This window comes from Enhydra lutris, unplaced genomic scaffold (assembly GCF_002288905.1).
Source record: "Enhydra lutris kenyoni isolate GAN:26980312 unplaced genomic scaffold, ASM228890v2 scaffoldscaffold6, whole genome shotgun sequence".
In the NCBI taxonomy this organism is placed as follows: Eukaryota; Metazoa; Chordata; class Mammalia; order Carnivora; family Mustelidae; genus Enhydra; species Enhydra lutris.
Window position 1 is genome coordinate 14205182 of NW_019154090.1, and position 20309 is coordinate 14225490.

Consider the following 20309-nt stretch of genomic DNA (forward strand, 5'->3'; position numbering starts at 1 on the left):
CTCCCTACACCCTGGTGAGCCTTCTTCAAACATCAAAACCAGCAAAGCCCACACTGGACCAGAGGGAACAAACCCTCATTTCCTGCCAGCACTCCACAGTGGGGTGCATCAGAAAGTGTGGGGGTTCTGGAATCAAAGAAGACCTGGGTCGGAATCCCAGCTCAGTTGTAGAACTGTGGGAAGATCACTGGACCTACAATAAGCCTCTGTTTTCCCATCTCTATAATGGGCATCATGATAGTACCTGCCTCATTCATTTATTCAAAAATTAGGTATTTTTAAAATTTTATTTATTTATTTATTTATTTATTTGACAGAGCTCACGAGTAGGCAGAGAGGCAGGCAGAGAGAGAGGGGGAAACAGGCTCCCTGCTGAGCAGAGAGCCCAATTCGGGGCTCAATCCCAGGACCCTGAGATCATGACCTGAGCTGAAGGCAGAGGCTTTAACCCACTGAGCCACCCAGGCGCCCCCCAAAATTAGGTATTAAATGTCTACTGTGTTCTACTAGGATCTGCGCTCAGTGCCTTTGTGTTCCTTTGTGGCCTGGACACCCATTTCTACCCTTCAATCTGCAGCCTGTACTAATCACATACAAATTCCCCGGCATCGTGTTTGGGCTTTGATATGTGTCTTAAGGTTGGGGTGGGGGCAGTACGTGAGGAAGAATCACAGATGGGGTAGAGTCAGCAGAGAGGAATCCCCGGTGGGGGGACTGGGGGGACGGGGAGCCCCTTCTGCATCTGAAGAGACTCTCTAGTAGCTCAGGTGGAGGCTGCATCATCCAGCCTTCGAGGCACATATGTACATGAGCCCCCCCACCGGGGAGCCTGGGAGGGCGGCACACATAGGAGCCTGCTGCCTCCCGGCTCTGTCATGCCTGCGTGCACACTCTATGCACAGATTTGCACGGACAGAAACCGCATAGTGCATGCCCAGGCCAGGAAGCAGGACCCTCCCCACATCCCCCACCCTGACCTTGACAATGGCAGCACTTTGTGCCCTTGGAGTGTGTGCGAGTGTCTGCAGGTGTGCCTGGCTGGCCCTCAGCGGGGTGCCTGTAGACAAGACCCCGCACAGACATGGGTGTCCACTAACCAGCCCTTTTGACCCAGAGCAAGGACCCTTGCTTCTTTTAGCCCAGTTTCCTCATCTGTGAAATGGGGGTTATAACAGTGCCTGTGAAGATGGGAGGAGCTCATGTATGGAAAGGCCTCCTACAGGCCTGGCACGAAGTCTTGTCTGGCAAAAAACACAGGAGCTAATCCACGGGGCATGTGGCAGGCTCCCAGCACTGCTAGAAGTATTCCACTGATATCTACTTGTCCAGCCCTCACAGCTGCTCAGTAAGGGAGACATTGTTATTGTCTCCATTTTTAAGAGGAGGAAACCAAAGAACAGAGAGGTCAAATGATTTACCCGAGGCCACACAGCTAGGTTTCAAACCTAGGCAGATGGGCACCTGATCTGCACTCCGGACCACCATTCCAGGGCCTCCCTTACAAGTGTGCACAGACATGTACACACACGCACCACATACTAGCTGACACCCATCCACACTCTCTCTCTGCCCTCCTCCACCCACACCTGCTCCGGTTCCCCTTCCTGCCATCCGGTCCGGCTGACTGAATGAGGATCGGGACATTCTAGACCCACAGCTGCCCCCCACCCTTCCCAGCATGCTGGAGATACTCCGAGGTCCACTTTCCCTACATAGGGCCTCCCAGCCCCCACCCCCCCACCCCGGCACACGGACCACACACCTACTGGGGGGACTCCTGTGTCCCACTAACCAGACATTCTGAATAATAATTAGAATAACAATCATTGTCTCTCCCGGAGTAATTTTCCTGGAGCTCAGCTAGGCACCTTATCCCCTGCCAGGCATTTAATCCTCCCAGCAACTTGCAAGGTAGGATTATCATCTCCATTTTGCTCAAAATTAAAGTTCAAAGATTGAAGTGACTTGTCGGGGACAGGACTTGGATCCACACCCAGGGCTAAACAGCTCCCTCTCGAGCCTCAGCTTTTCCAACAGCAAAGCAGTATCTCACACACACACACACACACACACACACACACAGGCACACATACAGGCACGCACACCACTCACATATTCAGGACACACACACACACTTTCCACCCACAACACCGACCAGACACACAACTCCTGCACCTACACGTGAGGTCCCTAAGCCTTGCCCCGCCACCCCCCCATTTTTGCCAGGCCCCACTCCTTGCTTCATGCCACACCTCTCCATCCCTCCCTCCCACTCACTGGCTGGCTTCCTGAGCTGGAACAAAACCACCTGGGCTCAGCCAGCCACACTGACCTGCAGCCCCAAGTCTTTTGCTGGTTAATGGCAGGTCCCTGCGGCCCGCCCCATGGCCTTGGGAACAGCTGCCTCCACTTAGATTCAGCGCCCGCCCCCCCCCCCCTCCAGGAGGGAACAAAAGAGAAAACTGGGAGGAGAGAAAAAAGGAGGGAGTTCTAAGCAGGAACAGGAGAAGCAAGAAGGTGGTAGGCTTCCTCCCACAAGCCCTATCTCATGCCCCAGCCTTGACCCAGTGATCAGGAGCCCAGGCTATGTCAGACCCTGGCCCTCTCCTGGACTCTCTTCCTGCACTGGTAAAATCTGGAGGAGGTTCCTTCCAACCGAGCTGACACTTGGAGTCTGGTTCTACCTCCTTTGAACCAAACATCTGACAGGCCCAGGCTGAGGGCAAAGGAGACCTGAGCCTCCATGCTTTGCAGCTTTGGGTGGTTCAATGAGCTAAAAAAGAACTCTGGGTAGAGAGTCCCAAATTTGGGTACAAATTCCAATTCTGTGACAGTTCCTGTGCAATTTTGAGCACGGTCATCACTAGCCTTCATGGCATCTTCGCATAAATAAGGAAAAGATCCCTTTTTGAGAAGATCCTCCCTAGGACACCTGGCAAGCTGAACACTGGGTAGACTTTAACCCCATTTCACCCTTCAGCCTGATACCTTTGTGCAGGATACAGCCTGCTCAACCATACTTGGCCGTCCTAAGCTTGGCAGGTTTCCTTTCTGAGCCTCACTGTCTTCATCTGCAAAATGGGAGAGCCCATCAGCTTCACAGGATGCCAGGCAGGGACCTCATGTGTCTCGTTTGCCCTTTTATCCCCAGGACCTAGCACAGGGCAGTACAGAGAAGGCACTGAGTTAATGTCTAGGCATGAAGGAGTGCACGGAAGGATGGCTAAAGGAAAAGCAGGCTATAACTATTAAGTGCTGTGCTAGTGGAAGGAAGTATCATCTTGGGTCTGAAGCCCCCCATACACTTTCACCCAGGTCAGGAGGACCCAGGTTGGTTAGGGACAAGGGGGATGTGGGCTTAGCAGCTTAGGGACAGGGAGGAGAGTTGATGGGGGCTCAGGAGACTAGCTGTAATGCCCGCTATCCCCAACCTTTTCCAATTGGCCATAGTGTTCACCATTTTCACCTCCACCCCTATAACTATGAAAAGAGTAAGGGATATCACCCGTGCCTATGCACAGACTCATGCATTAGCTCCTCTAACCCATACCAGCATGAGGGAGTATACAGCACCCCCTTTTCCAGATAAGCAGACGGAGGCTAGGGAAGTCCAGTGACTTGCCCAAGGTTACACAGGTAGACTAAGTAGCCTAGGATTCAAACACAGCTCTGACTACTCTCCAGATACTGACAGTCCCTCTGGGTGTCATTATTCCCATTCAGCAGATGAGGAAACTGAGGCCTGGGGAAGTTGTAATGCAGCTAAGCCCCACTATAGGGTCACTTTGGGGCTTTGCGCCTCCAGCGTTTCTGGTGCCCTGGCCTCCCTGGGCCTCAGTTTCCCCCTCTAGGAGATGGAGAAAGGGTCCCTTTCCTCCCTGTGAGAGGGGCCGGGTGGATCAGGCTGAGCTCCGCCCCGCCAAGCTTCTTTGTCCTCGCCGCACAATGCGCCCTTGCTTGGCATTCGAGGCCTTTGTGGGCCATGCAGCCTGGCGGCGCCCCCGCCCGCGTTATCAGCGCAGGGAAGCGGAGGTCCGAGCTGGCGGGGCCTCTCTGGGCCGCCGCCCGAGACATGTGTTGGACACTGGCCTTTCAGGCCTGGAGCCACGGCACAAAGGCCCGGGAAGAAGGCGGAACAAAGGGCTTTTTCACGCGGCAACTGAAAAGCCGCAGATTAGCTCCAGCGTGCTGCGCAGGCGGGGAGGGGCCGCCGGCCATCCCCCTCAACCCCCACACCCCGCACTCGCTCAGCCTGTGTGCCCGGGCTGGGGCCTCCACGCCGACCCCCTCTCTCCTGCTCAGAATTCCCCTCGGCCCCCACCCCTACCTCCGACAAGTCCAAGCCCTGAATTCCGCGCCCCGCAGGTGCGGATGCCCGCCTGCTTCTCCGTTCTCCGTTTGCCATTCTCTGAATAATCCCTACCCACCATTCTCTGAATGATTCTTTGCACCTGTTTCCACGCACCTGCCCACCTGTGCCAGCCCGGTCCCCTTCCCAAGCCCAGTTCTAGGGTCAGCTCTTAGGGAAAGGTAAGAATCGAATATACAGTGAGTGCTAGCTCTGTGCCAGGGACTTCGCCCACTTCCAGCCTCACAACTGTGGGGTGCAAATTATTAGCCCCATTACCCAGCTGAGGAAACTGAGGCCAGGAAAGGTGGAGGGAGGCCCGTGGTCACACAGCAGGTGCCGGTGCAGCAGAGAGGCAAACCCAGATCTCTTTCCACCCCTTCTCTTTTGGAAAGGGCTTCTCTGCTCCTCGTGTCCCCCAGGCAGGTGATCCCTCTTTAAGGGACGGGGCGGGGGGGGGGGGGAACGGTGGACTTGGGCCTGGGCTCCACCTGGCACCAGGGCACCTTCAATCAGTCCCGCCCTGCCTCCCTCAGGTACGCCATTGACCGCGACTCGGATCTGGACCAGATCTTTGATATCGATGCGGACACGGGCGCCATCGTGACGGGCAAGGGCCTGGACCGTGAGACGGCCGGCTGGCACAATATCACCGTGCTGGCCATGGAAGCGGGTGAGTGGGGGCGGGGCTATCATTGGGGGAGGGACGAAGGGTGAGTGAGGGGCGGGGCTGAGGCGGGGCAAAAAGAAAGGAACCGGACACAGCTGGCCAGATTGAGAGAGGCAAGAGCTGAGAGGCAGGAGCAAAGACCTGGGAAGGATCCCAAGCCAAAAGGCGAAAGCTGGTCGTGAAGCTGGCTTTCTTCCCTCAGCATTTATTGAGCGCCCACTACATACGACGCCCTGTTTTAGGGACTGGGAATACAGCCCTTGAAGACAGAAAATCTCCTGTCTTTGTGGGGGAGCGCTAGACTGTCCCCAAACAGGTGTACCTATGTCATATGATGTGAAGTGCTAGTGAGAAACCGGCAAAGAAGAAAGTGGGGGAAGGGGATTGAGAAGAAGACGGTGTTGTTCCTTTTAGAAGAAGGCCTCTCTGAGGAGACATTTCAACAGAGACCTTACGAAAGTGAGGGAGTCATGCCCATGTCTGAGGGAAGAGTGTTCTAAGCAGAGAAAACAGCCAGTGCAAAGGCCCTGAGGTGATAGTTTGCCCAGCATATTGGAGGAATAGCAAGGAAGCCAGTGTGGTTGGTGAGCGGCAGAGTGTTCAGCCACTGTAAGTTCTTCGGACTTTACTCTGAATAAGGTGGGGATCATAGGACAGAGCTGAGGAGGGACAGTTGCCTGACAGGGTATCTCTGGCTGCTGCATGAGAATAGATCTTTTGAGGGGTGAGGGAGGAAGTTAAATGGGACAGTGGCAGGAAGATGTGACCTGGCCCAGGGCGACAGCCATGGAGGAGGTGAGACGTGGTCAGCTTTGGGGGACAGGCTGAAAATGACATCCCAGGATTTTATGATGGAATGACTGACGTGGAGATAAGAGAGGTGTCTGGGACTACTTTAAGGTGCTTGGCCTGGCTTTCAGGAAGAGTGTGTGTGTGCACCACAGGTAGTTTGGTGCAGCTGGCACAGGTGAGCTACAAGGAGGGGGGTCTATGCATAGGGTCCAGATAAGTAAGGCCATGGAGGTGAGGAGCTGAGACCGCGGGGTTCACAGAGCCCCAGGAGAGGGGAGGGGACAGCTCCAGGCCTCCTCCAAAACCACAGCAAAGCTGCCTGGACCTGGTCTCCAGGCATCCTCCGCACCCCCTCCTCACACCCCCATCAGCTCTCAAGGTCCAGGAGCCAGCACAGCTGCCAGCAAGCAGTCATGACAACAGAGAAACTCAGAACCTCTGAGCCTGGGGGGCGGGGGGTGGGCGACGTTCAAACTTGCCCCTGTGTGCACTTCGGGATGGGGGGGCCCAAGCCCCTCCTGGCCCTGTGAGCCCCCTGCCAGCCTTCCTCCTCCTCCCCCTGCTGGCGCCCTCCCACTTTGCTGCCCCAACAGCCCATGGGCCAAGGAAGTCCCTAGGCTGAAGTTCCCTCCATCTCTTTCAACTTCAGTTTAAAAGAAAATACAAAGCTGGCTCAAACCTCAGTGCCTGCTGCTCAGGAGCCTTTGAATCCACTCCTCCACCGCATGAAAGGAAGGTAACAAAAGGTGGCTGGAGAGGAAGTGGCGGCTGGACTGGGGGGAGGAGAGCTCCCCCTCCTTATTTCCCTGAACCTGTTCGCAGGGCAGCCGTGAGGGGGACTGGCCTGGCTGCTGGGCAGAGACGCCGCCTCTCCCTGCCCACAGATACAGCTCCCCCACAGCCTGTCACCCTGTCTGACATCCCATTCTTGGGTTAAGCATCATGCTTCTTCTGCCGAGTGGGTCTCCTTGCAGCGAGCAGCTCGAGTGGCATACAAAGTCTGTAATGCTGCCATTTCACGGAAGAAAGAATGTGGAGGGGACTCGCCCACAAACATTTGACAGTGTTTAACTCATCCGTATTCTGGGCTAGAGGCTTTTCAGTGCCTTTATTGAATCATGATCAGTAACCAGCCAGCACCCACTTTACTGATGGGAAGATTGAGGCTCGGAGAGGAAATTTGCCCAAGGATGTGCTGTGGCAGAGCTGGGATTTGGGGCAAGTCTGTCTGGCTCCCTCCGCAGCATGGCCAGGTGAGCTCCCTTTCCGGGGTCCTCTCTGCAATCTGAACCCCGCCCCTCTCCCCCACACAGCAGTGCCTAGCAACTGACCTGGGGAAGATAAGGCTCTGATAGGAGACTGATCACGGGGCTAGAGACCCAGCCCTCTGAGCTGCAATCAACAACCCCGCCCAACCCTCACCAGGTATCAATCAATAAGAAAACGAATGGCTCCTGCTTCTCGGAGCTAGTGGGAAGATTCAATAGAATCATGCATGGGAAGAACTTGCCTAGTACTTAATAAGTGCTCAATTAGTGGTATCTATTGATCTTGACTCTGTGCACTTGACTTCAGCACCAACTCTGCACAAGGCATTTTACAGTAGTGTGCCCGCTCGTTGACTCTTCCCACCTAAGAGATATGGGTTCTGCCCTTATTCCCAACGTACAAAGGAGAAGGGAAATCATTTGTCCAAATTCCCAGCCTCAATCTGTCCGACTCCAAAGCCCGGCTCTCACCCAGATGCCCCTCAAGTCACGTTTCTTTGGTGCCAGGCACGAATCCAGGAATGTCACAAATTACCCACCCACTCCAGCTTCTCAGCATCTCTGTGAGACAAGGGAAAAATTATTATCCCCGCTTTACAGATGAGGAAATAAAGGCTCAGGGAGGAACAGCGATGGTTCCAAGGTCACAGAGCAAATCCATGCAGGACCAGGGCTCCACCGCCAGACCTCCTGCTTCCCAGCAGACTGCCCCAGCCCCAAGTGCAATGCCAGTGGATCTGCCTGCCCACGGCCTTCTGCTGAAGCATCCATTTGGCTTTTTTAGAAACAGAGGATGCTGGTGGGGTCACAGTGGCCCTACCTGCTCTGGGCATAACAAACAGGAGGGGACAAGAATCAGTGGGGAAAATTTATAGACAGTGGCCAAGCTTGGTGAACACCTTGGAGAAGGCTGCACTGAGAGCCGCCGCTGTCATACTGGATTACCTCAAAGACTCCCAGCCACTTAGTATGCCGGCTCCCCTCTCCCCGAACTTCTGAGTCATCCATTCTGCCCATGCAGACGCTCCTTCCACTGACATTATCTTTAACGTTTTGTAATCATGAAATATTAATGACCGATATTGAATTTAAAGTACAATTTGTGTCTGAATCCTTCGGTGGAAAGGGCAGTTGTAAAGGGACAGTCTTCAAAGAGACGAGGGTGCGGACTTGCAAGGCCAGTGCTAGGGTGGAGGTGCCGGGGGCCGCATTTGGCCCCCCTCTTCCAGGGTTGTCTGGCCCTAAACCGGTCTGGAGTGTGGGGTGGTGGCGGTCTCTAGCCACCAGGAATATCCAGGAGTTAAGCAGATTAGCGAGAAGCTTCCCCATCTGGGTCACCCCAGGCCACGTATGTCTTAGAGCACCCCGGTTTTTCCTGCAAACTATGGAGCATGCATCATGATTTATATATGTATTGATGTGAGTATCTAGTTAATCCCTTCTCCCCAGGAAGCTGGACCTTCCACTAGGGCAGGATCTCGTCCGCATCTGTGCTATTCATACCAGGCCTGGCACTTAGTAGGCGTGTGTAAATATTTACTGAATGAATGGGTAAAGGGGCTGGCCCACCCGGTTAGGAAAGCAGGGTGGCGTGACAGGCGAGAACTGGGACCAGCTGCTCCATTCCGAGCTGTGTGAGCTCGGATAGCTTTCATTGCCTTACTTTGCTCATCTGTAAAATGGCACTGTGTCTGATGGCTGTAAACATAATAATTTTATGATATCTTTACAATAAGAGCAGCTTTTGTTTATTTGAAGCTTACGATATGCCCGACATCATACCGAAGGTTGTATATAAAGCATCTCATGTCATGTACATTAGAATCTGTGTTTGTACGGTGACTAGCGTGGTTCCTGACCCACGTTATGTGTGATTCATAGCCGAGGAGAGAAGGAATGTCAGAGAATATGGACTCCAGTCCCCATCCCTCCTCCCCACTTTACAGCTGAAGAGACTGAGCCCAAGGAAGGGTAGCAACTTGCCCAAGTCCAGCAGTGAGGCTTTATGACTCCCAGTCCAGTGCTCCTTAGGAGGACAACAGGGGTGGGGGTGAGAGGCATAGTGCTCAGTTGCCACAAGGACACCCTCTGCCCCCCTCATGTCTGCCCCCAGCTAATGTTTCCGGAGGGTCTCTCTTCACCGCCCATCCCAGGCTGGGTGCTAGGCTTGGCTTGGCTTGGCAAGGCTTGGCCACTGACCTTGGAGCTCACAGGTAGGCAGGGTAGAGACGCGTCGACAGTAACAACACAGAGCAGAAGGGGGCAGTGGGCACTCAGGAGGAGCAGGGAGGGACTTGCCCACCCAGAAGGGAAGGAGGCCAAAAATTTTTCCCAGAGGAGGGGACATCTGAATTGGGTCTCAAAGGCTGAGGAAAGGGGGTTGGGTGCTCGAGGCAGAAAGACCCAGAAGCTCAGCTGTCCACTGGCCATTCTGAGAATGGGAAAGCTGGGGGCTGGGGTGGGGTGGGCAGAGGTTAGGGTGGGGGTGGCTGGAGTAGACGGGGTGAGGTGAGCATGCAGACGCCCACTGGTCCTCTATAAGAAGGACCTTGGGTGTCCCCTGAGGAGTCAGACGTCTCCTGAAGACAGCAGGGAACCAAGGCAGGTCCTTGAGCAGAAGAGTGACATGGTCTGCTCTGCCGTTGCAATGTTCGCTAGGGTCGTGGGTAAACAGGAGGGGGCTGGCCTGGAGCAGGAGGACACATAGGCTGTTGTGAAGCCTCAAGCTTAGACATGAGCTGGGGGTATCAGAGCAGGGCTAGGACGGGCAGGGAAGCTGAGTGTGGTGCCGTCTGGGGAAGAGGCTTGGCACAGCACTACCTGGAAGGGGCTGCTTCAAGAGGCACTGAACTTCCCATCAACAGAAGTGTGTGAATCAGGCGGGGGCCCCTCTTGGACTGGGTAACTCCCGGAATCCAGTGCCTGCTGAGTACCTAACAGAGGCTGACCGGAATAAAGCTTTTGTCATGTCCGTGGGGTCTCCAGAGCACAGCCCCGAACATCAGGACCAGCTCAGCCTAGGAAGGAAAACTTTCTCCCCCACCCCATTCCAGAGTCCCTGATTCACCCCGAAGTCCTCCCTTCCCCTTTGGAGGACTACACATACCCCCGCCCCCGAACAAAGTCAAAGCCTCCAGTCTCCCCTGGGAAGCCAAAGAGATCATCAAAGTCTTGAGACAGAGAAGTATGTCCAAACCTCCCGCCCCCACTAAATGTGAGCGGGGACAGGGCATGGGGAGCAAGGAGCCCACTTTTGACAGCCCTGACACCCCTCCCCCGGAGCACCCCCACTTGCTCACCCAGCCCCCTCGCCGGCCTGCCCGCCCCGTCTTGGCCGGTGGGTAATTGGGATGATAAATCTTCCTGCCCAGCTGGCCAGCTCTAATCAGAGCCTGGTGTTTGGATGCAATTTAATTCTCTCTGGAGGGGGAGGGGATGGGGGGACGGGAGAAGAGTGTCCGGCTCAGCTACCCACCCTCCACTGCAAGTGAGTGGGAAGGAGGTGCCTTCAAGCTCCCCTCCAGCTCTTTCCCTCCCCCCACCCCTGTTCCTTTCTCCACCAGTCCCCCCCACTTTCTCACTCCCACTCTTACAACCTCCCTTGCCTCCTTCTCTCTGGGCTTTTCTCTCTCTCTCTCTCTCCCCATTTGTTTTACTGATAAGAAGACCTTAGTCCGAAGAGAGAGGCAGGAACAGCATCACACAGCTTGACTCCTTCCCAGATGGAGGGATCCTGGAGGGGGTGCAACCCCCCCCCCAGAATCAGTCCATCTAAGGAGGTCTTCGTCTCTCCCTGTGGCATAGTCAGGGATGCCACAGACAATGAAACCCATTCATTCGACAATCTTTATTAAGCACTTACTATGTTCCATGCACATAGCAGGAAACAAAACAGAAATTCTGCTTACTTTCTGGTGGGGGAGGCAGGTAATGAGCAAGTTAAGTGAGTAAAAACCTAGGGGTGTTGGGTGAGTGGTATGGAGAGAAAGCAGGGAAGGGGGGTGTCTGGTGGGATGGCAAGGGACACATTTAAATGTCATCAGGGGAGGCTCTCTGAGAAGGCATCTGGGCAACGATCTGAAGGAGAGAATGGAGCAAACTTGGAGCAGAGCTCAAGAAAGGGGTAAGGGTCCAGGCTGGGGAGATCGCTGGAAGATCACGTGCAGCCTGTGGGCATGTGGGACTCCGCTCGTATTCTGATAGCCCATTCTGATAGCGCAGGACGGATGTAGTCAGGGAAAGCTTCCAGGAGGAGGCAGAGATATTTGTTTGGGACCTTGAGGCAAGTATGACTGACAGATGAAGATGGCAAGAAAGGCAGTACCACCCGATGATCAGAAAGTCCCCCCTTTGGAACCAGACCCAGGTTATTGACCATTTGTTCCCTATGAGACCTTGGGCAAATTTGTTACCTCTCTGAATGGGTTTCCTCCTCAGTAAAATGCCAATCATTCTAGTCTCCACCTCCCACAATGGTTAACAGGATGAAATGGGCGGCACAGACCCTGGCCCACAGCGCAGGCTCCCTAAGTATTTGCTGATGTCTTTCCGGGAAGGAGTGCCCTTAACAGAGTCACCAGGTCGACTTCTGCTTCCTCTTCCCTTCCCAGTGGCCCCCAGCCCTCCAAGTCCATGGTTGGTTCAGATACCGGATGAGTGCCTGCCGGGGGCTGGGGTCTTTTCTGGAAGGGATCCAGAGTCTCACTATAGACAACCTTCTCCTCTTCTCTTCTGGGATGTTTGCGTATGCTGTTCCCCGGGGCACACTCTCCCTCCCATCCGCATCACCTGATTCCTTCCTAGTTGGATCTCAGTCTAAAGGTCACTCCAGGGAAAATATCCCTGCACCCACCCAGTTCCTGAACCTTTATATCTTAGTTCTTATCGGAGTCCCGAGTACTGCCCGTCCCTGCCGCTAGACCGCGTAGGACTTGCTCACTGCTATGTCCTTGGCACAAAGAAGGTGCTCAATTCATAGTCGTCAGCAAAACCCAGAAGCCTCAGCTCCAGATGGCTTAGTCCCATCCCATGTCTTTTATGCATAAGGGACTCCGAGGCCCAGAGAAGGAAGGCAACCTGCCCACGGTGCACAGCAGCACACCCCACCCAGTCCAGTCTCTTCCCAAGGCTCCCACTGAACAGCCCACCTCCTCGGCCCCGGGGTCCCCCAGAGCTTCACCTGACACCTTCCCGGATTCCTAGCGAGTTAGCTCAGGGAAGGAGCCCCAGGCCGAAGCACGTTTAATTTTCATCTAGGAACCGGTTAAGGCTGTGGGCCTGCTCAGCTCTGGGCTGTCAATCAGCCTTCCTCAAGGCTGCATCAATTAGTTTAAAAATATTGAATGCAATTTTGCCTGACACAACATATTGCAGCTACTGCAAAATATAATTTATTTTAGAAGAAGAAATAATTAAACTAATTTGCATGTCAGTCAGCTGAACTGAGATGCCAAGAAGGGGGTTGGGACCCATGAAGGACCCAGCCCCGGGAGAGGGCACCTGCTGCTGGGCAGCGGGGAAGGGCTGCTTGGACCTGAGTCCAAGAGTAGTTGGTGCTAATCCCCAGGCAGCAGGAGGGCCTGCTGGCCTTGGATCTAGACCAAGCACTGGCCAGACCAGAGGCGGGAGACCCAGGACCCAACCCAGTTCTGTGCTGACTCCCTTGTAGGTCTGGGCGAGGTCCCGGCCCTCTGTGGGCCTCAGTTTTCTCATCTACAAAATGGATTTAACAAGACCTCCTTTACAGATTGTTTTGAGGGTCAAAAGAAAGATTATAGATAAGAAAGTTTGTCATCTATGGGAAAGTCCTGTGCATGGGTGAAGATTATTTAATTGATGGAGTCTTTGTCTTATCCCAGAAACAGTGAAGATGGTAAACTTATGAATGAATTATTAGCAATGATCACAAATGCTGTTAACTGTGATCAGGAGAGGTTTAGAGCAAGTCCACCAGAAGCAAGACAACAGGTTGGACTGGCCCACCTGGTAGTAGTAGGCAGCCCTTGCCACATAGTAAATTCCTACAGCCCTTGAAAAACCTCAGTGTCAGAGCCTTGGGTATCGGTGTGTTTTAAAGGCTTCCCAGGTGGTTCTAATGTGCAGCCAGGCTGGAGGTGGCTATGATGTCATGGGCACACAGACTCTGGGGGTTCCAGGCCAGCCCCAAATTCAGGGGTCCCCAGGATCAGTTCTGCAGGTGACAGCTTAGCAGCAGAGAGGCGTATCCCTTCCCTGCTCACTCAGCTGCCCTACCTCCAGGACCCAGATCCACAGCCACACCAAAGGGTTCAGGGCTTTCCCAGGGGGTGACCTGTAACATTTTTAAGAAGGAGGTAAGGGGGCACCTGGGTGTCTCAGTTGGTTCAGCATCTGACTCTTGGTTTCAGCTCAGGTCATGATCTCAGGGTCATGAGATCAAGCCCCACGTCAGACTCTGTGCTGGGCAAGGAGCCTGCTTGAGATTCTCTCTCTCCCTCTCCCTTGGCCCCACCCTCCCAAAAAATAAAATAAAATAATAAAAGAGGAGACAGGACAATGACAGAAAGGTGATTATGTGGGGTGAAGGATGTGTTAACTAACCTGATTATGGGAAACATCTCACAATATGTATGTATGTGTATATATATATACACATACACATCACATTGCACACCTTAAACTTATACCATGTTATTTGTGAGTTCTATCTCAATAAAGCTAGAGATTTAAAAAAAAAAAAAAAAAAGAGCATCCAGAACAGGTCCAACAGATCATAAAGGAATGGCTCAATAGTGGGGGTCTCACCAGCAGCGGACCCAGCCCCTCCGCAGCATGTCCCCCTCGGAGGGGCTGGCCCTGCTGTATGTAGGGTTGCCCTTCTGCATGGCGCATGGGCCCCTGTGCCCGCCCCCCACCTCAGCCGGGAGAGAGGTGCCTGGTCCTGGCAGTGGGCCTCACCCTCCCCACTTGCCTTCTTCCCAAATGCACCCACCTTCTGTCTGTTTAAGTTCTCCAGCAACACGCTCTTAAAAATAACGGCTTGCCCGGCATTCCCAGTCACGACTCCGATCTCCCGCCCCCAGAAAAGCCCCCTCTAATCACTGAAGCGGCAGATCTGGGTGAGCTGAAAAGATAAGGTGTCCCTGGCTAAGGGGAGCTCCAGAGAGAGGTCGGGGTCTGCCTTAATTAAGGACTCGCCCCCCTCCTTTCCCTGACCCCAGGAGGGGGCTGCACCTACCTCCCGATCTCATTTCTCTTTATCAACACACGAGCAGCTGCAGTCGGCCGGCAGTGGACCCTGAGTTCAGAGAAAGCGGCAGCCGACCAGCCCCACCCACCCCCCACCCCCAGAACTCATGGGGTTCCTGGCTACTAGAAAGCTTCCAGGCTGCCACCAAAAGAGCTCCCTGCCAGCCAGGCTACTTCCCCCAGCCACTGTGCTTGGAAGGGGATGGCTTCCTCTCCTAGTCCTTGAAGTCACTGGTGGATAGAGCTTGTCAGCAACAAGCTCATGACTAAGATAGCTGACAGCAAGGCACCAATGAGCACCCAAGAGGTCCGGGAGACAAGGGAAAAGGCAGACATTCAGGGTGCCGCTCAGAGAGGTCCGGCTGGGATGAGGTACCCTTCAATCACTTGATGTCATTGATGAAAGGACCCTTCAAGGATGTCTGTTTTGGGGGTTGGTTTTTTTTTTTTTTTAAGATTTTATTTATTTATTTGACAGAGAGAGGCACAGTGAGAGAGGGAACACAAGCAGAGAGAGGGAGAGAGAGAGGGAGAAGCAGGCTTCCCACTGAGCAGGGAGCCTGATGCAGAACTCCTCCCAGGACCCTGAGATCATGACCTGAGCCAAAGGCAGATGCTTAACGACTGAGCCACCCAGGCCCCAAGGATGTCTATTTATTTAACAAATCCTTATAGAACACTTGCTATGTGTTATATACACAGTTTTTTTAGAGAATTTTTAAAACTATAATAGACATACACACAGTTTAAAACTGCTTTACAGATAGTAACTCAATCTGTCCTCTTAACCAACCCATCACTAGTAGCTCCATGTTGCTGGAGAGAAAGCAGAGGCACAGAGAGGCCAAGTGACCTGGCATAGACCCCATTGCTCCTAAGTGGCAGAGTTGAGATCGGAACAACTTGGCTCGGAGACTTTACTCCTAATCACTATGCTCTGCTCATTTTCCAAATGTGGAAGGGGATATCGGGGAGGGAGGACCAAACACTGGGTCAAGGACAGAGCCATCCCTGGAACGTAGGCCTCTTTCCGTCTATGTTCTTCCAGTCTTCATTCACGCATTCAACGAATGTATTAGAACCTCCTCTATGCTGTATCCCACAATGCTGGGAACCCGGGGATTAATACGTCAGGGATTTTGACCTCAAAGACATCACAGACAGGGGTGTCATGGTTTTGCTGAAGACCCTGGCCAAGACCTACATCCAGTGGACTGGTCTTGCCCTCTCAGGATCAAGTCCTAAAAGAGCAGAGTTCTGAGAGTTCAGTTGCCTGCTGACCATTCTTTAAAGTTTCTCATGCTCTGTTTCTCTTCTGCAATGTGGGGGTAGAAATTGAACCCAAGTGCAGGATATCCACGGGATTCCTGAAATAATGGATGTATGTGCTCCGGGTGTGTTCTGTGCCCTTGATGGTGATGGGATGTTGAGGATGGGATGTTGATTGACAGCAGGGGTGATGATCATGTTGCCGGAGGTGGGAGCGAGGGGTCACGATGTGATGGTGACGTGGGTGTTTATGGTGGGGGTAATGGTCGTAAGGGAGGGGCTGGTAATGGTGGTTGTGGTGGAGACAGTGACTACCACCGTGGGCGATGATGGTGGTGATATTGGTGGTGGTGGTGGTGTAAGGCACTGATAGTGATGGCCTTGGTGTTTGTGATAATAGAGATGAGGAGGGTGGTGCCTTGGCTAGGGCAGTGGGGACACCATTATTCTGATGGTGATGGTCACGATGGTGATGGTCTAATGGTGAAGCCAGCAGGCTGGTGACGGCGGGAGTGGGGAGGTTGATGGTGGTACTGGTGGTTGTGTTGGTACCAGGATAATGCTAACGAGGGCAGCGGTGACAGGACTGGTGGCAGTGATGGGGATGGTTTCGGCGATGATGCTTGGTGGCACTGGGATGGTGGTGGTGGTGATGCCAGCAATGGTGTCAATGATGGTGACCCTAGCACTGAGGATGACGGTGATGACCTAATGGTGGCGATGGTGACACATTCATGCCAGATGTCCTCAGTCCTGATCCTATTACCTGCTGGATCAACCCACAGATCTCTCAGTGTGACCCCACTGCCTCGCCTTGCCCTCATGGCCGATGGGGGGTTATCTAGATCTCACACTCGATACCTCTCATCCCGTTCCTGTGCTCTCACTGCAGACAATCATGCCCAGCTCTCCCGGGCATCCCTAAGGATCCGAATCCTGGATGTGAACGACAATCCCCCAGAGCTGGCCACTCCCTATGAGGCAGCCGTGTGTGAGGACGCCAAGCCAGGACAGGTACCTGGAGGGGCTGGGCAGTGGAGGTTCTTGGGACTGGCCGGGACACCCTCTCCCCAGGTCCAGAGTGGGCTTGGCCTCCCATCAGCTCCTTGCCCCATCCTCCCCCTTCAGCTTATCCAGACCATCAGCGTGGTGGACAGAGACGAGCCTCAGGGTGGGCACCGCTTCTATTTCCGCCTGGTGCCCGAAGCTCCCAGCAACCCTCACTTCTCCCTGCTTGACATCCAAGGTGAGTTACCTCTGAACTGCCAAATCCTTGGATGCGGAGGGAGGGGCCTAGCCTCCTCTCCCCTTCCCGTAGTACCGGTGGAGAAACTGAGGCACCTGGAGGGCCAGTGTTGCGTCCAAGATCACACAGAAAATCTGGGTCAAGCTAGAGCTGTTCCCCAGCCCACTGGCCAAACCCCGGAGAACAAGCTGGGGGCGGCTGGCGAAGTGGAGAGGGGGCATCCCAAGAGAAGAGAATGGAAGGATACAGAAAGGGAACAGATGAGGAGTGGGCGGGCCAGAGTCCTGGGTGGAAAGAGCCCCCGGTCTAACTGAAGATCGAAATAAGTCACGTGCACGCACTCCCACCCAGCAGTTTAAAAAGTGCTGTATCCCACTCATGTTTCTCTTTGCGTCCTCACGGCCGCACTTGGAGGTGGTTTTCTTACCCTCCCCTATTTTACCCGCAATGAAAAGGAGACTCTAGGGGGAAAGGGACCCACCCAGGGCCATACAGGGTAGCAGGCTGGGGTTCCAGTCCACCTGTGTCTCCGATCCAGCATGCCTCCTGCTTTCCCTCGCTTACCACCTTGAAGGTGACTGCCATGGCCAGCCTGAGCTGATGCCACAGGGAGATGTGCCCTAGCAAGTTCCTCCAGAAGCCCAAGTCTGGGCCTTTGAGGCCTGAACTGGCGTGTGTGTGTGTGTGTGTGTGTGTGTGTGTGAGGGTGGTCAGCGGACTGGGAGTCAGGGCCCTGGGTCCCAGGCCAGACTCAGCTGGGGGGCTCTCTGTGCAACCCCGGCAAGGTCGGCGCCTCCTAAGCCTCCGTTTTGTCATCTATAAAATGGGTTAAAAGGGCCTGCTCCCTGAGCTGGCGAGGTGGCCCCAGCAAGAGGAGGGCTACCTAGGTATATTGTTTGTGCATGGAACACGTCATTTCCTGCATTCAGCAATTATTTACTGAAACACAGTGCCTGAGGCATTGTTCTAGGTCCTGAAATGCAGTGGCAAACAAGACAAAATCCCTGCCCTCGTGGAAGCGACGTTCTGGTGAGGGGAGGTATAAATTAAATAAATGAATCATATGTTGAGGTTGCTAAGTGGCTGGAGAGTAGGTAGATAAGGCAGTCTCAACAAGAGTCTAGACCTGGTTTTGTTCAGCACTGGGCCCCGAGTGCCTAGAGCAGTGCCTGATACATGGTGGGTGTACCATGAACTGTGTCAAACAAAACAGAGGAAAACAAAGCAGAGTAAGTGTAGGAGCTATTTTAAATAAGGGAGCCTTGGAAACCCTCTCTGAAGGGATAGTGAATATGAATCTAAAGGAAATTAGAGAGTGAGTCATGCTGATAACTGGACCGAGAATGATCCAGGTGGTGGGAACAGCATGTGCAAAGGCCCTGCAGTGGGCACAGGCCCAGGATGTTCAAGGAACAGGAGGCCTGCATGGTTGGAATGAGTGGATGCCAGGACTAGGAGATCAGGTTATGTTGGTTCTTTCTGACCCTGGAACAGGTCTGGGATCACCCCCAAGACCCTTACAACCCTTCCCTCCAAAAGGAGGGACCTCAGGGCCTCTGAAGCCAGACCCTCTGTATTTCCAAGAGTCCTATTAAAAATATTTCACAACCAGTGCAGTTCAGATAACCAATTGAAAGGGACACTGACTATAAATAACGTGGAGCAGGACCCTGAAGCCCCTGCTGTGCCAGGCTTTACCCCCTTAGTGGCTTGATTGTGTCAGAGTTGGGGGTGGGTACGGGGAGAAGGTGGAGGCAGCAGAGAGGGACTTGGGGCACACAGAGTCAGAGCTATTTAAACCTTTTTGGAAGCATTTCAATATTTTAACTACTGGTAGTGCCTTGCCCACGCATTTTTCCAGCAGTATCCTGACTTGGCCCCAGGAGATACAAATAGCCTTGGCTTGACCTCGCCAAGTTCACAAGTCTTTCCAACCCGAGGGGCCTGGAGTTCTGTCCCAACTGCCTCTGTTTGACGGGGAGCTGCCAGGTGCTCCCATCACTCGTGACTGCCTGGAAGGAGCTCCAGGAGCGAGGGCGGCAGCCGTGTGCTGAGCTCAGCACGGCCGTGGAAGGGCTCCTCCACCAGCCCCCTAGCCCCTTCCCACGGCCTGCCAAGCCTCCTCCTCCTCACCGTATAAATATCCTGGGTGACAAACAGCCACCCCAACCCATCTGTTTCTTTGTACACATTTGTAGCCAGTTTGGAAACGTGATTTATAAATATTGCTTTTGCAGCCAGGGATTGACACTGATGTATGTCAGTCCAGATGGATGGATCCAGTGCTGGGCGCAGATGCTGGACGTAGATCCTGCCTGGGAGGGTGGGGTTAGGGCCCTGGGTGACCAGCGGCTTCCCCAGTTGAAGGCAGCTGCCGCCCGGGAGGGTAGCTCAGGAGGTTCAGAGATGATGCCCAGGGATTCCCTTTCATCGGGTGGAGGAGAGGCAGGGACCCGAGCTCTCAGAACATATGGCTCCATGACCAAAGACAGCAACCCTGAGAAGCAAACATCTCCTCTCCACCCCTCTGTTCTTGCTTGGGAATTTGAAGCTGAGCCAGAGCCAGCCACTCATTTTTCAAATCTGTCTACTTCTCTGTGCCTCTACTACCACTATCCTCTCCCATCTAAAACACACAATATCTTCCCAACTCATCTTCCACATCCACTCTTGTGTTTTAGATTAGAAGCGCCCTTGCCTAGAATGGAGACTCAGCAAGGGCAGGGACCGTGTCTGTCTTGTTCATTGCTCTAGCCTCAGGGGCTGGGATAATGCTGACATCCAGAGGGTGTGAATGGGTGACATGTCACTTGGTCTCTTCTTTGCTGAAAATCCACCAATCAATGGCCTCCCACTGCTTTTAAGGAAATAACCCCAATTCCTTACTCTGGCCTCTAAGACTTTCCATGATGACTCCTGCCCCACCCTGCCCCCAGTTTGACCTTGACTCCCTCTAGCTGTTACCTTCATCTGTCCAGTCACAAAGCACTGCTTTAGTTCCTTGAGTATATGATGCTTCTTCCAACCTCAAGGCCTTTGCATCAGCTGTCCCCTCTCCTTGAACTCATCATTCAGGACTCAGCAATAATACCACTTCCTCCAGGAAGATCTCCCTGACCTCTCAGACTGAGTCAGGTCCTCTGTTAGGTGCTCCTCCTGTACTTTTCCTTCTTAACACTCACCATGGTTTGTAATTGTAGACTAAATTGTGGATTTATTCAATTAACATTTGTCTCTCACATTAGAATATAAGCTCGGATCCAGGGCTATCATTGGCTTAGCTCTCCACTGTTTTCTCCCTGCAACTAGCATGGTGCCTAGAACATAGTAGTTACTCAATAAAGATTTATTGGATGGGCTGGGTGGAGGATGGATGGGTGGATGGATGGATGATGGGTAGACGGATGGATAGAGGATGGATGGGTGAATGGGTGGATGGGTGGAGGAGGGATGGATGGGTGAATGGATGGGTGGGTGGAGGATGGATGG

General features: G+C 53.6%; 1 protein-coding gene across 1 annotated transcript in view; it reads left to right on the forward strand.

The window, feature by feature from the left end:
* Window positions 1-20309, forward strand: part of LOC111141776 (cadherin 22) — a 67639-nt gene that overhangs the window by 40752 nt on the left and 6578 nt on the right. Inside the window, exons 7-9 of the mRNA XM_022494583.1 lie at window positions 4885-5021; window positions 16467-16588; window positions 16703-16820. Of these exons, the coding sequence (XP_022350291.1) occupies window positions 4885-5021; window positions 16467-16588; window positions 16703-16820 (377 nt within the window). The remainder of the gene's footprint in view (window positions 1-4884; window positions 5022-16466; window positions 16589-16702; window positions 16821-20309) is intronic.